Raw genomic sequence first — 18,412 nt, 5'->3', positions numbered from 1 at the left:
AAACTGCCACTTGACTGAAGAACAGAAACAAAACTACATACTCTATGCCAACATTAACTCTTTGAAACATTCCTGAGTTTCGTTCACAGTTCCCTATGATAGTGCCTGCTTTACCAGTGCTGAGTTACAGATTGGTGCTGTGTTCTGCCAATATAATCATTATTTTGCTGAAGGCTTTGAAAAACATTTAAGGTGTTCAGGAGCTCAGCTCCAGCTAAAAGGCTACAGGATTTCTTCTGTCCTATTTTGACAGGACCTGTTGGTGATTCTGAGATGTTTAATTGCTGTAGAACTGCCTTACCTTTTAACAGTGTGTGCTGTTTGAAACAATAGAAATTACTTTATTGAGAGAAATTTGCACTGACTAGCTCTCCAGATCTCTCACAGAAATTCTTGAGATGTTTCCCTTTCAGCTTGGATGTGGGGAACCAGGAGAACTTACTTCTGATCCAAGCTGTCGGTTCTTAAACTACAGCTGTCTCTCCTATGTTGAACCATCAAAGCATTCTAAGATTTGAGTGAGAAGCTAGTTTGAAATTTCAGCTTGTAACTTTGTGGGCCAAGGGAAGGTTGACCTCATGAAGAACATGTAGCCGTCTAAGTATAAGCCAAATGATAGTGAGGAAACAGTATTTCTTTTCATTTTGAAACCCTGACTCGTCTGTTTACAATACAGAAAAGTCAGTAGCATTCAGGCCATGATTACACATTTGTCAGCAGCACCATCTAAGCTGCCTTAAGCAATCTCTGTCCATGTTATTCCTGTTTCCAGCTGCTTGCTGCAGCGTGTCAGCTCAGACATTCGTGCAGCTGCACACTGAACGAGACCTGAATCAATGCTGTAGTGGCATGACTAGGGAAATGAACCTGGGTGGGTACAAGTAACCATAGCAGATGGAAGAGCTAGAGGTAGAGACTACATAAGCTGGTACAGCTGCCAAAATTTGCTCATCAAACTGTAATTTTGCAATGTGGATGTCTAAATCTGCAGTATAATAGTAAACATTTTAGCATGCTGCAGTCAGTGTTGTGTCCTGCTTTGTCAAATTCCCTTGGGTTATAGAACTCACTGATGTAAACAGTGACAGTGATAGACCTAATTGGCATCCCACCAGCAATATGCTTTGGGAATTCCTGCTTCAAATTAAACGTAAACTGCTATCAGCTCTTCACTAGTCCAGCTGGGAACGTGGAAGGAAAAACTCATTAGATGCGCTCAAATTTGCTGTCGTTGGAAGTTCTGAATTGCCCTTGCAACAACAACAACAGAAACTTGCAAATAAGTTTCTTGGATAAAGCGTAGTCTTCTGTTAACCATTAATCACAACATTAAAAAACAGATTTGTGTGGGTTCTAACCATGACTGAAAGGCTTTTATGCATCATACTGTTGAGTTTAACGGAAATTTATGTTGGTATGCAACACTCACTGGTAATATTTTATGAGTTGGTGAGGAGAGGAAAAGAACATATCAGGCAAGTTGCTGTTTATCTACCAAGAGAAGGAAGCTTAGTGCTTTTGGAAGTATTAATAGTCGTTTAAGCAGCATATAGCAGCAACTAGTTTAATTAAAACTGAAACCTAACAAAACTGAAGATGCTCTCAAAAATGGTTGTCTAATCTTGATTTCTGTTTTGGGGTATAATTTATCTTGGAAGGAGTAGGTGAAAAGTCTCAATTTTGCAGCCTGCCCTGTTAAATTTATCTTAGCTGTTTTCTTAATGCTGTTCTCGGTCCCCTAGAAATCTTACGTGTGTTTTTCTGAGTGACTGTGTAAACTTTCAGATATATGGACTCTTTTTTTTAGCAATATAATTAGTTGCTGATAAAATGCTTTGTAAGAAGACAACTTGGAAACATTTGTTTAAGTTCTAGTTAACTTTCATGTACTGAGATTTGGCACTGTCTTCTATTAAGTTCCCTTCCTGCATCCTCAAAACTGTGGATCTGTTTGAATAGCAGTATAGATAAGGCCTAATTCTTCTGAAATTTATTTTGCATAGCTAATGTTATGAATATTTTGCACAATTAATGTTATGAATATTAACCAAAGTAAATCTAACAAGTAATTAAAATCCCTGAGTAAGTGTTCTTTTTTTTGTTTTTGAAGATGAGATTCCTATTTTGTGACTGTAAGTTTAAATTTCTGTTAGAGACTGTCATATGAAAGTGTGGATGGGAAATAGCCTCCTGCATCAGTTTTTAATAAAACATCTAAATCTGGTAATTTTGGAATGTGCTCAGAGGAGCCATGCCGGGAGAGGGAAGCTTTAAATTGATGACTTGCTGTTACTTCCTGCCTTCCCTTCATAGACTTGCACTTTCAAAAGCTTTGCCAGGAAAAAGGGTGTGTTTGAGAAGCCTGAGTAGAAAGAAGCTTTCATTGGTGATTATATGGGCACAGCAGAGACCATTTTGGAAATAATTTTATCGTGTGCATACATACTCATGCAGAGGCAAAACAAGAAGCTTCATCTGAAAATTTATGATACAGGTGTAGCTCATAATGTTCATTTAACAGCAGCCTTTAGATTTTTCTGTGTGTAAACCTAATAAAAATAGCAAAAAATGAAAACACTGTGAGCTTCATTTAATTTGGCATGGTAAGCAAATGAGCACGAATGAAGCAAATCACCAGCTCAGATGGCTTCTAAGACATTTTGTGCTGTTTTGTGACAGAAAACACCTAGTAAACTAATTCCATCACTTGCAAACTTGAGAGGAAGTCTGCTGTGAATGAAGTGGCTCTCATTCAGAGTCACTCTCTGGGAGACTAAGCTGCCAGCCTTTTTCTAGCTCTATAAGAGATGGACTTGTAGCAGATACCCTTGGAAGTTCTTGGGAATGAGACATCAAAAATCTAAAGCTGAGCTCTAGCATCTGGTAAATCCTTCTGGTGTACGTGGTGCTGGGAATAACTGAAGCCATGAGCCTGGAGCTAGAAGTCAGTATTCTGCTTTTCCTTTTTAAAAAATAGTTTGGCAAAGCACCTGTGCAAGGCAAGCATATTTGGCTTATGCAAAATGCCAATTTGATGGTTTTCACCATCCTGCCACTTAAAGCAGCTACATTTTGGTTAGCCCATTTGTAACCATGATGAATCCTACCACATCCTTAGAATCATCCACCCTTTGATACCTGATCACTGGTATTTTGAAGGTGAGTGATAAAATCCTTGAACTGTGCTTGTCTAGTGATGTAAACAAGTCTCTGCTAGTGATTTACTGACTCAGGAATTAGCATTGTAAGCAGGGACAGCATTAGACGTCTAAGGGTGATCAAGTATCCTGAAAGGCTGAGCTGAATGAAGCTGGTTTTTAACATATCTAAGATGTTCAAAGACTCACAGACCGGCCGTTTTGGCATCGCTAGAGAAAGGAAGCATAGTGAGGAAACCTGGTGTAGTGGAGGCAGCATTCAATTTATGTAAATCTGTGAGAGGCACTGAAAGCCCATTCTAAGAAGTTAGTGACAAACTCCTTTCTGTAGGTTCAGTTCAGCTGGCAGGTTATGCATTAGAAATGGAGTGCTTACATAGGGCTCAAAATACAGAGATTTCACTGAGGTAGATGCATTTTCCACACCATATTAGCAGTTTTGGCAGCACAGTTTTTCCTCTGATTGATGGGCATGTGCAGTTCTAGTGCATCTCTAAAAATATGTAAATCAATGTTTATCCCAAATTACTGATTTTCAATGAGATCTGTGTGGCTGATCCTTCCCATGCCCCTGTTGGGCCCGATTTATTTCAATAGGATTCTGTGGGGGGGCTAAATTTCTTTTTGAATGGAATTAATATCTTGATAAAGGAATTTGGAAGTTCAAGTTCAAAGGTTTTGCTTTATCCTCACAAGAAACTCAGAAGTTTTGTTTGGACAAAAACTACTGGTAGCACCCTTGAGTCTTTTAAAAGAGAGCCTAAGTTTAAAAAAAAAAAAAAAGAGAGAAAGAAAAGAAAAAGAAAAAAGCCCTTGTATAATTTAACATTCAATTTGAACATTGCCGTCATAGTCAATGATTAGAAAGAAACTGGACACCTACATCAGCAGATGTGGCTGCCTCATCTTTTTTTGGAATATCATGAAATTTTGTTTGCGCTACATAAAGATTTTTTTTGGTGTAGGAGGGTTCTCTTTGATTACTGTAGTTCAGTAGGAGCCTGGCAATTCAGCTGATCACAAGATTAAGCAGTGCTTTACAGCTGACATAATGAATTTACATAAACTTCTTCATATGAACACATTGATTGTGGAGAGATGAGAGATATTTTTAAATGTTTCTTTTTCCTGCCAGCAGGTTTTACTCTGTTTATACTGAGTCCGTCTGTGTTACTGAAATGTCAGATTAGTGCTGTAAACTAGTTGTAAACCTGCATTTATGTGAAGGGCAAAAGCACTGATGGCCTCATTTGCTAGTTAGCTGCAGCACAGCAGAGGACTATCTGAGAAGCGCTGCGGAGTTGCAGGGCAAGCTGAGCAGTTTGTGGTATCTCAATTCTGGCTCATTCTTCCCCAGTTCTTTCAGCAGGATGTAAGAATCACCATAGCGGGACCAAGGGATTTTTAAAACTTGGGGGAAAAAAAAGGTTTAAGGTTTCATTTAAGGAGCTGTTATATTTCAGGGGAACTCCACGCTCTGAAGTGGCGATGATACACTTTATAAGCCACATGAATAAAACAGTGCTGTCAGACCACTGAGTATTAGTCTTATTTCCCTTGACTCCTATGTTAGAAGAATATAATAGGTGTTTGTGAGATTTTTGTAACAATACCTGTATTTCAGTACTATGCATTTCATTCTGTAGCTCTGACTGGATAGAAAAATGCTGTCAATGGCTGATATTTATTATTGTGCTGCATTACTTTCAGTACTAGTTTAACTATAATGCAAAGTCCCTTTTTGATTTTTGTAGCTTTCCAACTAAATGAGAAACACATCAAAGAACTCCTCTCTCCTCTCAAATCTTGGTCCCGTCTGAGTAACCACCTGGATGTTGTCTTTGATTCTTTAGGTTTCATTTCAATATGATCTTTTAAAACAAACAAACATTAGCAGAAATGTTGTTTATTTGCCTCCTAAAATCCTACAAATTTTTTTTGACGCTGATTCATTTAGGATCCTCCTTTTCAGTTGGAATGCTTTTATCTTAGTAATTGTAAACTTTTTACTTTTTTAATTAAAGGAGGGAAAAACAGCGCTGTTTGTTTTTGATCTCTTGAAATGTCAGCAGACTATACATGAGTTATTTAGTGATGTAAGTGGTCAGTATTTTTGCTGAGTTCTGGTATTGCATATACATCTGTTTATTCAACTAACTGTACCATCAATTAATTTTTTGCTAGGAGTATAGGGACTAACTTTTCAACTTGGAAATTTTTTCCAAAGAATGGAATGTCTTAATTTTCTGTAATTTCATGCAGATATCAGATGATGGTCGATATGTCTTGCTGTCCATCCGAGAAGGGTGTGATCCAGTGAACAGGCTGTGGTACTGTGACCTACAAACAGAGTCTCAGGGTATATCAGGTACATGTTTTCTTACTTTGTAACTTTTTTTCATTTTAAGACAACATAAAATTTGAATTATTTATATATTTATATATATTTTTATATATATAAATATAGATACATGTAATATATATAAACTATTATATACTATATATAATGTAATATATATATTGCTTAACCTTTTTTGTTCAATGCAGAGAGTATATGAAATGCACGCTGCTAACTTTTGGGTTCCTTTGTTATATATCAGGAGATGGAAAAATCCATTCTTAGTTCTTTAGTGTGCTTGAAAAATCACAAGAAAAAATTGAGATAATATAAGCATCCTTCACCAGTATATGTTTCATTTTGTTTTCTAGACCACTGGTACTTTTCCATGTTTTTTTTTTTCCCCCACATTTCAAAAATACATGATGTCTTTCCTTTGATATAGTGGTCTCCCTTTTTAAAAAGGTCCCTGGTTTGTCTATAACTTTGTTTTTTCTCTATACAGTACTAGGAAACAAAGATTCTTAAATATTTTATGATAATAACATTTTGCTCTGTAGCATCATCTACTGATGTTTGAAATACATGTTTATTTGTTTCATTGAATTGTAGCTGGATTAGCTTTTGGCTTTTGTATATTTGGTCTTCTAGCCTCAATAGTATGAGCAGAAAGCACAGTACTTTGCTGCTTACGACTATTGTTGATGGCTGGTAGAGTTAGTTGTTTTATTGATCAATGTTTTTGTATTTCCAGAATGTTGGATTATTGAAGTCTCTTCCTTATTATGCGCTCTGCACAGAACACAACAGCTTAGTTCTTCTGGATTCATTGCTGCTTTTGTTTTTTTTTGAAATCTTTGGGGATAGAATAAATACTGTAGTAGCTTCTTACTAAATATTGGATTTAAAGAAACTTGTTCTCTTGCCCATAAACAGAATATTTGAGGCTTATGAGGGTGGCTAGAACTGATAGCAGCTCTGGAATATGGGATGTATATTTTGTTTCTCTCTGTCGAGTGCTGTTACTATACCACGTGGTTGTGTGGTCTTGCCTTAATTAGTTGGTCAGCAGACCTTAGTACACTAGTTTGAAATTTGGTGAGTTAAATGTTAGTAATGATAGTTTCAAAGTAAATGGCTTAGTTAATGCTTTTATACTTCTTTCCAGGGAATTTATTCATTTTATTGGTGGACGTGTCACTCTCCTCTTTTACAAATAATATTTTCTAATTACTTTAGACCTGTCTTGGATAACTGAGTAGCTGTTTAATGTCCTCTTGAATATAGAATATGGCAGGCCTAATGAAAATTATTAGGATGCTTTCCATGCAATTTTATTAAAAACATAAAACAGTATAGATAACTGCTTAGTACAGTGATGAGACTGCAGTGAAGCATTTCCCTAAGTGATAAATTACATTGTCATTCAAGTTCACATCCAGCTAGAGATGGAATGCATAAAAAGTATAGCTCTCTCCTCCCATGTTCACCCTCCCATTTATAGATACACTGGACAATCTTGATGAGAATACTAGCATGGAGCCTTGAAAGACCATGGATGAGATAATGAACCTTCTAGTTTGTACTGCCTGGTCTAAGGTAAACTTACAGCTTGACCTTTTCCAGGCTTTCTAAGCAGATAGCCTAAATTTGAGCTTATATTTTTCTATACATTGACTTCTTTATTTTCCTACTTCATTTTAGTAAATAATTAGATAACTTTAAAAATCCTTAACTGAGAGTTTACAAAATGCTGGGAAGTACCACATTAGAGTTCTTTGTTCCTGGTGACTTCCATTCTAGTGATATTAACTTGGAGACACTGTTTCTTTTTATGAATTAATACTGCAGTACTTGCACAAATTAGTAGTGGCATGTTCCGGCTTTGAAAATACTGCTTTAAAAAAATCTCTTTTTCTGAACCAGAGTCTTTGAGTTGCCTTCCCATTTGTTTGCTGTTGGGCTGGGTGGGAGTTTTCCTATCCCTCCAAACTCTTCCTTTTTTCTTATAAAAGAGGACATCTTGGTGTAACTGTTCGAGCATATTCTCTATTTTATAAAGTTATGAACYCTTCATATCTGTCTCACGAAGTTGGCAAATGTATTTTCAGTGTGAAGGCCCTTATCTTTACCCATGTCCTTCTGTCTCCAAGTAAGTAAGTGCAGATCTAACAGTAAACATGTGGGGATGTTTACTAGAGATGGTTCTCCATTCAAATGTAAGCATCCTGAACCACTGGTACCCCAGCCTTTGGTGGTTCAGAGCCATAAATTTGAGCAAGCAATAACATGCATAAGCTTCGTTCTTGGCTCTATCAGTCTAGACCACAAGAGGGGCAATTTCAATTCAACTTGTATTTTTCTGGGACAGCAAGTGTAGAAGAGCTTGCTTCTGAAATTAGGAGAAATGAATGCCAAATTACATTGTGAACTGTTTTAGACAAGCAACTAAGCAGGTCTAGAATATGACTGAAACAGAGTTTAATGTCTATTTCTTGAATTAAGACCGGCATTTAATTGTCAATGTGTACAGGCCACTCAGTAATATCTCAAGGTATGTTCAAGTGGGTTAGGATTTTAAGTAATTCTCTAGGTGTCTCATAATGGAAGCACCTGTCTTAAGAAAAGGCAATATTCTTGTAAAACATGGTTTTGTTATGGTATCTATGGAATGCAGTGTTTGGTACAACAAGCAAAGTAAGTGGCAAACAATGCTACTTGTTATGAAGTGTTAAGAGAATCAAGACTCTTATTTAGAAAAGTGTCTGTATTTTTAAAGTATGTGGCATCATCCTTCCATCTTTCAGAACAGTATTTATTTAGAATGAGAAGATTTCACACATTTGTTAATAACTAAGATACTGCTTGCTTTTTTCCTTCATAACTGTTGAATGTTTAATCTGAGCTTTTGTACATGGTTTACAATGATTTCCTTGTACAAAAATCCATTCTAGTATCTAAGAATAGTTCATTTTACTTTTAAAAAAATTAAAGAAAAGTAGGATGGTTAATGTTTTTCCAATGTCCTAGATGGTATCTGATACAGAAAAATAATCTAGATTTTCAGACACATTTTCTCTTCCCTAGTTGCTCTTTCAGTCCAGGGTGATCCAAGAATGCACTAGTTCTTAGCAAACTTTCTTCTGCTTATGGTTTAGATTTTTCAAGTCTCAAACTTTTTTAGGCTTATTCAGAAGACATTGAACCTAAAAGGCAATGAAGCCTTTTTGAAAGGTAACAGGTGATAATGTTTTGTATGGCAGTCATTACTTACATCGCTTATTTCTTTGTAAGGAATTGAAAACAACTTCTAAGCAAAAGGTAATGGATGAGATCCTGATTGTTCTGAAGCCTGTGGCAAAACTCTAATTATAGACTGACACGCTTCAGCAGATTGTTTTTAATGCTTCTCTGTAACATATCTTGTTTGTAGACAACTTTTCAATTATGTAATCATAAATTTCTTCTATTTTTAAATAATTGCTTTCTGTCCCAAGGTAAACATTCCACTGCGTTATTTGAAATGCTAACTGTCAAGCTGTGAGTTAAAGAATTTTCTGTGTTTTAGACAGAATTGCACAGAAATAGAAAGAACTCATTCTAATCTATGATTTATTACACACAAAACCGATGTCAAGATGTCATGTTAACTAAGTTGGGGGCACCTTTCTTGATTTTGATTGCTAGCAGTGCATTGCTTTGCTATGGCAAGAGGTTACCAGACTTCTGCGTTGTATAACAGTTTTCTTTAAAAGGAAGATGTTCTCATAGTCAAAAGGTGAGCACTGAAGAGCGAATTTCTTTTCCCTCTAATGTACTGAGGGCCTTGTGGAGTTAATTGTAGTTCTGTTACTGTTTCTTTGAGACAGTGGCAGCAACAATAAATGCTGCTTTTTTGGCCTGCTTGCTAACAAATGGCTGTGAAAAAGTTATAAAGTTCAGAGTTGCAACCTCAGCTGAATGCTAAAATGACAGGTTTGTTGGAAAGCTGCAGGGATACATATGAAATATGATTCATTGGGGGTAAAGACCAGTAGTTTATTCCTTAGATAGGGGAACTTATCTTTTTATTGGGAGGTAAATTCACATGTTTCATGATTCAAGAAAAATAACCTGGGACAATTTGATTTTTTTTTAATTTAGTGTAATTACTTATTTATTCCAGTATATATTTTTGATGATTCAAGAGTAAAGAAAATGAGTTTTGAAAACTAAAAGTAAATGCTGTTATTAACATTTTCAGCTTCTGAAAAAACAGAATTTCTTGGGCCTGGTAGGTGGGAAAGCATTTCCCTTTCATGTCAGTAACTAAAATAGGCAAAAACTACAAGGAGAGGAGAACATCTGCTATTTCTATAGGCTAGGTGCAAGTTTATAGAGGGAAGGGTGAAAATGGCAGGGTATTTGCTAAGAGTGTGTGTGTGTATACACATTTTTATATATTTTTTATATGCGCACGCACCCATACACACACACCCCTGAAACAGCCTTCTGTCCTTTTTATACCTGTGGTAAAGTTTGTATCGGAGGATTCTGCATAAAGTTTCTAAGGGAGGATGTCAGGACAACATAACAAAGTATTACTGCAAGGTTGCATCAGACCTAGGTTCAGTCTGTCCTTATCTGCTATACTGAAAAATTGCTGGTTTTCTTTTCCTTCAGGAAGCATCACATTTCTTAATTATTGAATATTTTTGCAGTGTTGATAATAACTTCTATGTTAGTTTCCTTCAGACTGGTATTATTGGAACCACAAGTGGCTGACTTCTTGCCCACTTACGTTTATTATGATCAGTCATGTTTCACAGCTTTTAAATTGACTTAAGTGACATATTTCAGCATTTAATTGTTAAGGTAGTCATGGCTACCCTCATTTCAAGACAATTATTGTGGAAAGATGACAGAGATAGTTTTTTTTTTTTTTTTAACTTTGATTGTCTTAGGCCCTCAATCCTCAAGATTAAAGTTTTGTTTTAAGAGTACTGAACACATACTCAGGATCTGCTGAGGCCTTAAATAAGTCAGTAGGAATGTAAGAAATTGAAAGTGTAGGTTCTTGAAAACAATACAACTTTACTCAAAAAAACTCAGTTGCTCTGTTCAGTGAAGGCTGTGCAGAGACATCTCTCAGCAATAACACAACTGTCATCAACACATTTCTTGAATAAAATGAGAATTTTTTTCCTTTTCCTGAGCCTGAATGATTATTAATTCTGTAGGACAGATGAGTATCTTGATTTAATCCAAACTGAGTTTGATTAGTTAAGAGATGCTTTCATTGCATAGTGTTTTTGCATTGGTAAATTTTTATTATCATTAGTTATTTCATACTTTGTCTGGTAGTCTGGCTCATTAAAACAGTGAAAAGTCCAGTAATTGTAGTTTCCCCCTGCAAAGGTGGACCCAAATGATCTGCTTTCTCAGTATTTGGTCTGTTTTGAAAGTTTGTAATTATGATTTGATCTTGTCCAATCCCAAAGTGTTTTTATTCTCCTTTTATGGGAAACGAAAAATCCAAGTTAAAAAACACCAGATGTTAGGGAGCAATGACAGAATTGAAGAAAATATCTCTTCAAAGACTTATGTGGTACATTTTCATAGTGTGCCTCTTCACACACAGTGATCTTCAAACTGACAAGAATCCAATTTCCAGGGCAGTTGGGCTCTAATTTTCCTAATAACATTTCTGAATGCAATTAATAAACAGATTCTAGATAAGGTTTTACCAACAAGTTGCATAATTAATATTACAATGATCACATATTGAGAAATGAACTGAAGGCAGATAAAAGGGAGCTCCCATCTTATGTCAGTGTATTACCTGTATCTTTTATGTTGTATCTCCTGAAAAGGAGAAAGCAAGTCTGAGATTTTGGCACCCCTTTATGAATGTCCCAGTCAACACGCTTTCTACTACCTTTTGCTGTTGCCGAAACAGAGCCCTCACACAGAATTTGAAACCAAAGAAGGGGAAGGAGCAATGTGGCCCTGGTTCATGGCTGTGTTCTTCTCAGTACCATCCTCCTGACAGAAGTCCCTAGCCCTTCATATCTTCCCTAATTACCTGCATGTGCCAAAGCTCTCTTCCCTCCAGGACATCACGACTACACCCAGGCTGCCTGTTGGGAATGATTTTGGTGCACACTGTCCCCAAAGTGTGACCACGCATTGTCTGCTAATTGGCACAAACCAATAATGTGACGGGGAGTGAGCTAGCAGTTAAACACTGTGGGCAGTCATGGACCAGGCTTCAGGGCTGAACACCAGCTCTCTTTTATATACTCATGTATATGTAGCCAGGTTGGTTTGACACAGCAGCCTATTTTGTGTCACTTTCTTCCACAGCCAGTGATTTTAATAACCTGGCATTCAGTTTAGACCCATGGTAATTAGGTGACATATTTTCAGCTGGACTATTCAAGAACTGAAGAGATGGTGACAGTGGTGATAGACAGAAATGAGGAAAGAAGCAATACAGTTGAAATTGGTCTGGATGAAATTTATGTTGCCTCCTGGTCAAAAAACAAGGATAGCAGAGAGGAATCAGAGAGGTAATCTTACAGGATGGTTTCCATCTCTCCCTTTTTCTCTAGGTTTTAGTCTATGTTGACCTATGTCCCAGCACTAATTTGCAGGATACAACAGTAGCACAGGATGAGATAACCTAGAATAACTGCTGGAATATTACCATGGTTTCCCTAATGGATCTGTATGTATGTATGTCTTCTGTTCCTTAACTTATTTCCATAGAAAACAGTCTGAAAGTAGAAGGTGTTTAATTCCACACGATTTGTCAATTGCCTTTCTAATGCTTTTTGAACTACTGGCTCCCAATTTCAATCAAATATGATGGAGAGGTAGGAGTCCCAGTGGGGTAACCCTCACAGAATGCCTGGGAGGTCAGGTGGCGAGGGAGAGGCGAGAACTTGTTAAGTGAATCAGTTAAGGGAAGGGCAGCGGCATAAATTTGGTCTTCTTGTAACTCAAAGATTCGCTCAAAAGAGCAACATTATGGATGCTCCAGAGGTGGGGAAAGTTTCAGTAGAAATTTTGCCTTAATAGACTTAAGATACTGTGAGTAAAGGGTTGTCTGCCCTGTGGATTATCTGAGACATGAAAGTCAATGGGAGTTTGTCCTTCAGTTATGACATTCTTAGCAGCTCTCATCTGTGTCAACTGATGAATAATCAGGTGAGATCTTACCTGTGCTGAATCTTAATGTAAATTGAGCTAAAACGTCAACCAGCAACTTTATACAAATCTGTAGACCAGGCTTCATTATTTTCAGTGCTCAGAGAACTATTTTTTTCTTAAACCTGTAAGTAAACTGTAAATAAATAGATGGAGCAAGATTGAAATGTGTCTTTTCATTGCATGGAAAATTCTGATTATGCTTTGTAATCTTTTATATGAGGACATGATTTTTTCCATTTTTCACCCATTAAATACATTGAAATATCCATTATGTTACCTTGTGAATATTCCATTTGGTCTAACAGATTAATTTTGAGTTTCTTAGGTAAACTATTTTGCTTTATCATTGGGGGAGCTAAGATAACAGACGAGAATGCAGAAAGATCCAGACAGAAAAGTTCAAAAATAAATCTAATTCAAAAACATAAATTTAAAGGCTGGTACAGGAATATGACTCTTATTAAAAAATTAATTCCCTGACACAAAATAATGACAAATAATAAGAGGAAAAGTAAGATTTTGTAAAACTGCAACTGTGCCTGTCCTTTTGAGGAGGAGAATTGATCATATGAATGAAGTGTTATATTGGACTTGATGGGCTTCTGGTATAGATTCAGTTCGTACAGATAACTGCATACATTCCTTGAGAACATCACTCAGTATTTTAATATTAGTTGTCACTTCAAAAATAGGTAAGAACGGCACCCTTACCTTGTACTTTGTGCATTTGTGTACTTGGATTGTTACTGGCTTGGCCAAGGCTTTGTCATTACTGGGGATTTGTGAGACCTGAGATGGCCCAGTGGCAGAACTGAGCCATGCGTTATGAATTCAGAACTGGAGAAGGGACAGTAATAACTACAGCCAGATTTCCAGAAAGCTCCTTGAATAACCTGTTGACTAACTGTTCCAGGAGTGACAGTCATAAGTACACTACAACTCATAGTGTGTTAGACAAGTGAGTTCTCTGAGTTGCTATAAGGTCTAAACATCATAGCTGGGAAAATGCACTGGAATCCAATACTAAAGGAGGGTTTGCTACTGTGGAGATCTATGATTTAAAGGATTTTTCTGAAATAGGGTAGTTGTGTTTGGGTTTAGATTTGTATGCCCATTTTCTTGAACTGGACAATAAATGGGGTGTTAGTAAAGTGGTAGGCTAAATTGTTTTAAGTCTCTTCTGATTTCATGTGTTCGTTAAGCCTCATCCTGCAGCAAGTTGCATTGTTGACTGCAGTGAGATCTAAAATGTGGATGGATGGTTATTAAATTATGCTTCACTGAAGGAATTCAGTCACTGTTGAATTCTGTGTTAGAGGCAACAATCAATTCAAAGTAATGTGAGAATCACTTCTAGACCCTAGATGTATTAGAGGAGATGATGGGCTGGATTCAACAGTTGAAGTGGCATGTAGGTGCTGGGGAGAGGCTGAAGTAGACTTAGGTTCCCTAATTTTGGGTCCTTTCTGTGTGGTCTGGGTTTTGGAAAAGCTGGAAGAGATAACTTAAGCAGTCCACTGAAAAAAAATCTTTCCTGTAGTAAGTGGTTTATGGTTTGCAGAGGTTCAGAATGGCCATTGTGACATTTTATACATCTCACTAGCTTCCATGTCAAGTTTTTGTTTATAAGTTAAAATATATATTTTTTCAGTGTGCAGTCCAGATTTAAAAACCACCAACTCTCTGTAAGTGTTCCTGCTTGGTGAGATAAATTTTCTGTCTCTGATTTTTCATTTGTTACCAATGTAATCATGTTGAAATGGGATCAGTCTATTTTTTGCAAGTATGGCACATTTGTATTAATGCCATCTCTCCAGGCTGCCATCTCTCTCCTGTATTAAACACATTTCAAAATACAGTACTGTGGAGTTTAAGGGTTGTGTTGTACAAAGATGGTACTATATGGGCAGTCCATTTCCTTACCAAGTTTACAAATTGAAAGTCCTGTCCTTAGACTTTGTCCTGTCTTCTTGATGGTCTTAAATAGTTTTCAGATACAGTCAACACAGATTCACGTTAGTATCCTTCATTTAAAAAAAAAATAAAAATCTTTGAGCCAAGGGGGATCTTGTGATAGGGAGATCATTGCAGGGCACGTTTGCTTCTGAACTACTGAGCAATGAACTCTTTTGAATCTTTTCTTTTTCCATAGAGTACCAAGTTTTTAAGTCTCAGGTGAATTATCTGTGATGCCTTATCAGGACTAATGTTTATGTAACAGAATAGTTATGTACCTAGAGGATACCATGCAGACTTTACTCAGCATATGGTACCACAAGCTAATCTGTAGAGTATCCAAAGGTAGTCCATAAATTGCTTACAATGAAAAATTAAACCACACACTTACATGCCTTTTGGGTGATCATTGTGGGTATGAGAGGTAGAAGTGGAAATGGGACTAATCAGAGGGAGGACTCATCAGAGGATTGATCTAAAACTGAGGTGGCTATAGTTGAGTACACTGGTAGACTACAGAAGAGGTTATGGAAAAATTTGACAAAATAGTAATAAATCTATGGGAACAGATATATCTACAGGAAATCACCCATGAGTTCTAGAAGAATACAATGGTAGAACAGCTGAATTATTGAAGTACTGTGTAGCCTCCTGCTTAAAACTGGTACCCAAGAAATGAAAGGTAGCAAAATGACCGAAAAAAATTTAAGGGACTCCAGGAGAAACTGAGGGAAATTACCAACTTTGTCATCCAGATGTCAGACTTGCAAGTGATAGAAAGTATAAGAATAGAATTAGTAGACACCTAAATAAACATGGTGTAGGTGGGAGTCAGCCTGAGTTTTATAAAGGAAAATCTTATCTTACAGACCTATTAGAGTTCTTTTAAAGGGTCAGCAGGCTTTTGAATATGAGTGATTCAGTTTGTACTTGTTGGATTTCTAAAAGGCTTACAACAAAGTCCCTCACCAAAGGCTTTTAAGGACAACAGTCAGCTCAGAGTCAGGGAAAAATATGGGCATGGATAAATAACCAATCTAAAGATAGGATACAAAAGAGAGACAATAATAGTCAGCTCTTTTAGTAGAGGAAAATCAGCAGGTTAGGACAATGGAGATCTGTGATGTCCAGGAAGATCAGTAGGGTAGGACAGCAGAGATCTGTAGTGTTCAGCATATGCATAAATGACCTGGAGAACAGGTGAGCAGTGAGGTGACAGAGACTGGAAATGATACCAAGTTTTTTCAGGTAAAGGATGAAGAATATCTGTGAAGTACTTCAGAAGAACTGTACAGCTTACAGGCAGGCAGTAAATCAACAGGTAAAAGTCAGTGTGAATATGTATGAAGTGACATACAGGGGACAAACAGTCCTAACTTCATTTGTAGAATAAATGATTCTGAGCTAACCATTACCACTTGGGAACAAGATCTTGGAGCTGTAATAGACAGTTCAATGAAAATGTCAGCTTGATTTCAGTAGTGGCTAAAAATGCACATCAAATGTTAGGAATGATTAGGAAGGGAACAGAGAAACAACATAAATTCATGTTTTGTTAACATCTTGTATAGTATATGCTGCCCTCATCAAAAAGATGCAACAAAATTAGAAAAAAATCTCAAAAGAGCATCAAGGGTGATTAATAGTAAGGAACAGTGTATGAGGAGTGATTAAGCAAGTTGCCCTTCAGTGTGGAATGGAGAGAGATGCCTGAGGGAGGAGGATATGGTATTCTGTGAAATCATGATTGGCATACAGAAGGTTCATAGAGTTGTTGACTATTTGCTCTTTTTTCCATTGCAAAAATGAGGGAGTATCAAATAAAGTCAGTAGAGTCAAGTTCAAAACAAACAAAAGGAGCTGCTTCTTCATTCAGTAGGTAGTAGATCTGTAGGACTCCTTACCAGAAGATAGGGAGGATGCTCAAAGTTTGTATGGATTCGGAGGGAAAATGCACATGTTTATGGAAACAAAATCCATTGCAAGTTAGTAAATATGTAGAAAATTATATCTGGTTCTGGAAATTTCCAACCTGAAAATGGAGTCTGCAAGTGTATCAAGGGGAGCAGTGTTTGTTCTTGCTGCCTTTTTACTCTTCCTTAAGTATTTGTCCGTGCTGTTGTGGGAGCTAGATGAATCTTTGCTCTGAACCAGTATAGCTTGCATCTTTCTGTTTATGCAAGCAAACAAAAACTGATGAAGGTAGGGGAATTAAAGTAATGAGTGACTAGTCAAAATTTAGCTTATTGACTCTAAATGAAAGCTGCTTAAAAGATTTAGGTGACTTTTTTGAGAGACTAAGAATTGCAGGCCACATGTTTTGATGAAGATATGAGTATGTCTTTTCCCTCCCAGTCCTCTGCACTCCTCAAAATTTTTATCTGTGACTGTGTTTATTTTGTTGGGGCTTTTTTGCATTGTGCAAGTAAAGCATTTTGGTAGGAAGATTCTAAAACTAGTGATGCCTGTGCACACATTTTGCCTGAGACTAAAATTAAACAAATTGAAGAGAGCAAAGAAGTAAATTAAATAGTATAGTGGATAAAGCTATCTATAGAGACCTGGGTCCGCCAAAGTATATTCATATGTTCAAACAATGATCTCTTGTTCCCCCTCTAACTGGGGGATATTAGCTAGCTACTAGACTTGATAGGTCCTTATTAGATAAGGTTTTATTTAAACCACAGCATTAATTATAGTTTGAAGAAATCGCTTTATAATTTCTTGATTAAATATTCTGCATGAAATACACCGATTGACGACAGCAGAGGACGATCAGAAGTGTGTTTCTTTTTCCATGGCCTATTCCTTACTGTCTGTGCGTAGCATGGAGAACACGTACTGTCTCTGCTCTGACTGCCGATGTTGTCTCTAGGGATGAAATTCTGCACTTGTGCCATTCTTTACCTTCAGCTGAGCCTTTTAGCTTGTGGCAATGACTGTCTGAAAAACAGTGTGGCAAATCATAGCAGTAGCTTGATAGAAGCTGTGAAATAGTTGCGATCTCTTCTACCTGAGGAGTCTGTTGCTATGAAGATTGTCTTGTGAGACACTTTTGGGCTGTGAGAATTGCATATTTTAATCAAATCAAAATCTATAAAGTGACGTTTTAAATATTCTGGGAAGGCATGTTACTTCTGGAGATCATCTGCTGGCATCTCTCTCAGCTCTGCTCTGCATTTTAACACAACATCGAGGATGTCAGCCAGTCCAAAATAAATCACTTTGTTGTAGAGGGATCCTCTGGCTTAACTTTCTGACAAGTTATCTTTTTATGAAACACTGACATCATTTGCCCAATATTTGCCACTTTGTTATTGCATTAGTAATCTTGAGTTAACACATTAACTTTTTGTGGGGCATGAGTTGTGGCTTTCCTTTGCTTGTGCTCCCTTTAAATTGTGAGAAGATAATGATATCATTAACAGCTCTGTGCAAGCATGACATTGTATTAGTTCTGCTGTATTGAGGGCAGCTGTGTCTTCTGCATTCATTGTTTTTTTTTTTTGATGTATTTCAGTGAATATATACCAGTGGAAGTTAACTCGCCCTGTGTTGAGTAAGAAATGACCTTGACTCTTGAATAGAGATCAAATCATTATACTTTGCTATCTAATAAAGGAGAGTAGACTAGCTTTTAAATGTTCAAAAAATAGAGAAGTCGTGCAGATTTGACTAATTTCTACATTTGAAATTTTAAGTTTGTCAGCTAGCCCTTTGCACTTTACTATAAGGGAATACTCATAATATTTTGTCAACAGCCATA

The 18,412-nt window shown here is 36.8% G+C and overlaps 1 protein-coding gene across 9 annotated transcripts in view; it reads left to right on the top strand.

Moving 5' to 3' along the window:
• Positions 1-18,412, top strand: part of PREP (prolyl endopeptidase) — a 112,295-nt gene that overhangs the window by 23,089 nt on the left and 70,794 nt on the right. For all 9 annotated transcript variants that reach the window (XM_026065700.1, XM_026065699.1, XM_026065701.1 and 6 more), the window contains one exon: positions 5,421-5,526. In XM_026065700.1, coding sequence (XP_025921485.1) covers positions 5,421-5,526 — 106 coding nt within the window. The remainder of the gene's footprint in view (positions 1-5,420; positions 5,527-18,412) is intronic.

Source organism: Apteryx rowi, unplaced genomic scaffold (genome assembly GCF_003343035.1).
Source record: "Apteryx rowi isolate R43461 unplaced genomic scaffold, aptRow1 scaffold_230, whole genome shotgun sequence".
NCBI classification, from domain to species: domain Eukaryota; kingdom Metazoa; phylum Chordata; class Aves; order Apterygiformes; family Apterygidae; genus Apteryx; species Apteryx rowi.
The sequence above is the reverse complement of the archived record's forward strand: the minus strand, read 5'-3'. Positions and strand labels throughout refer to the sequence as shown.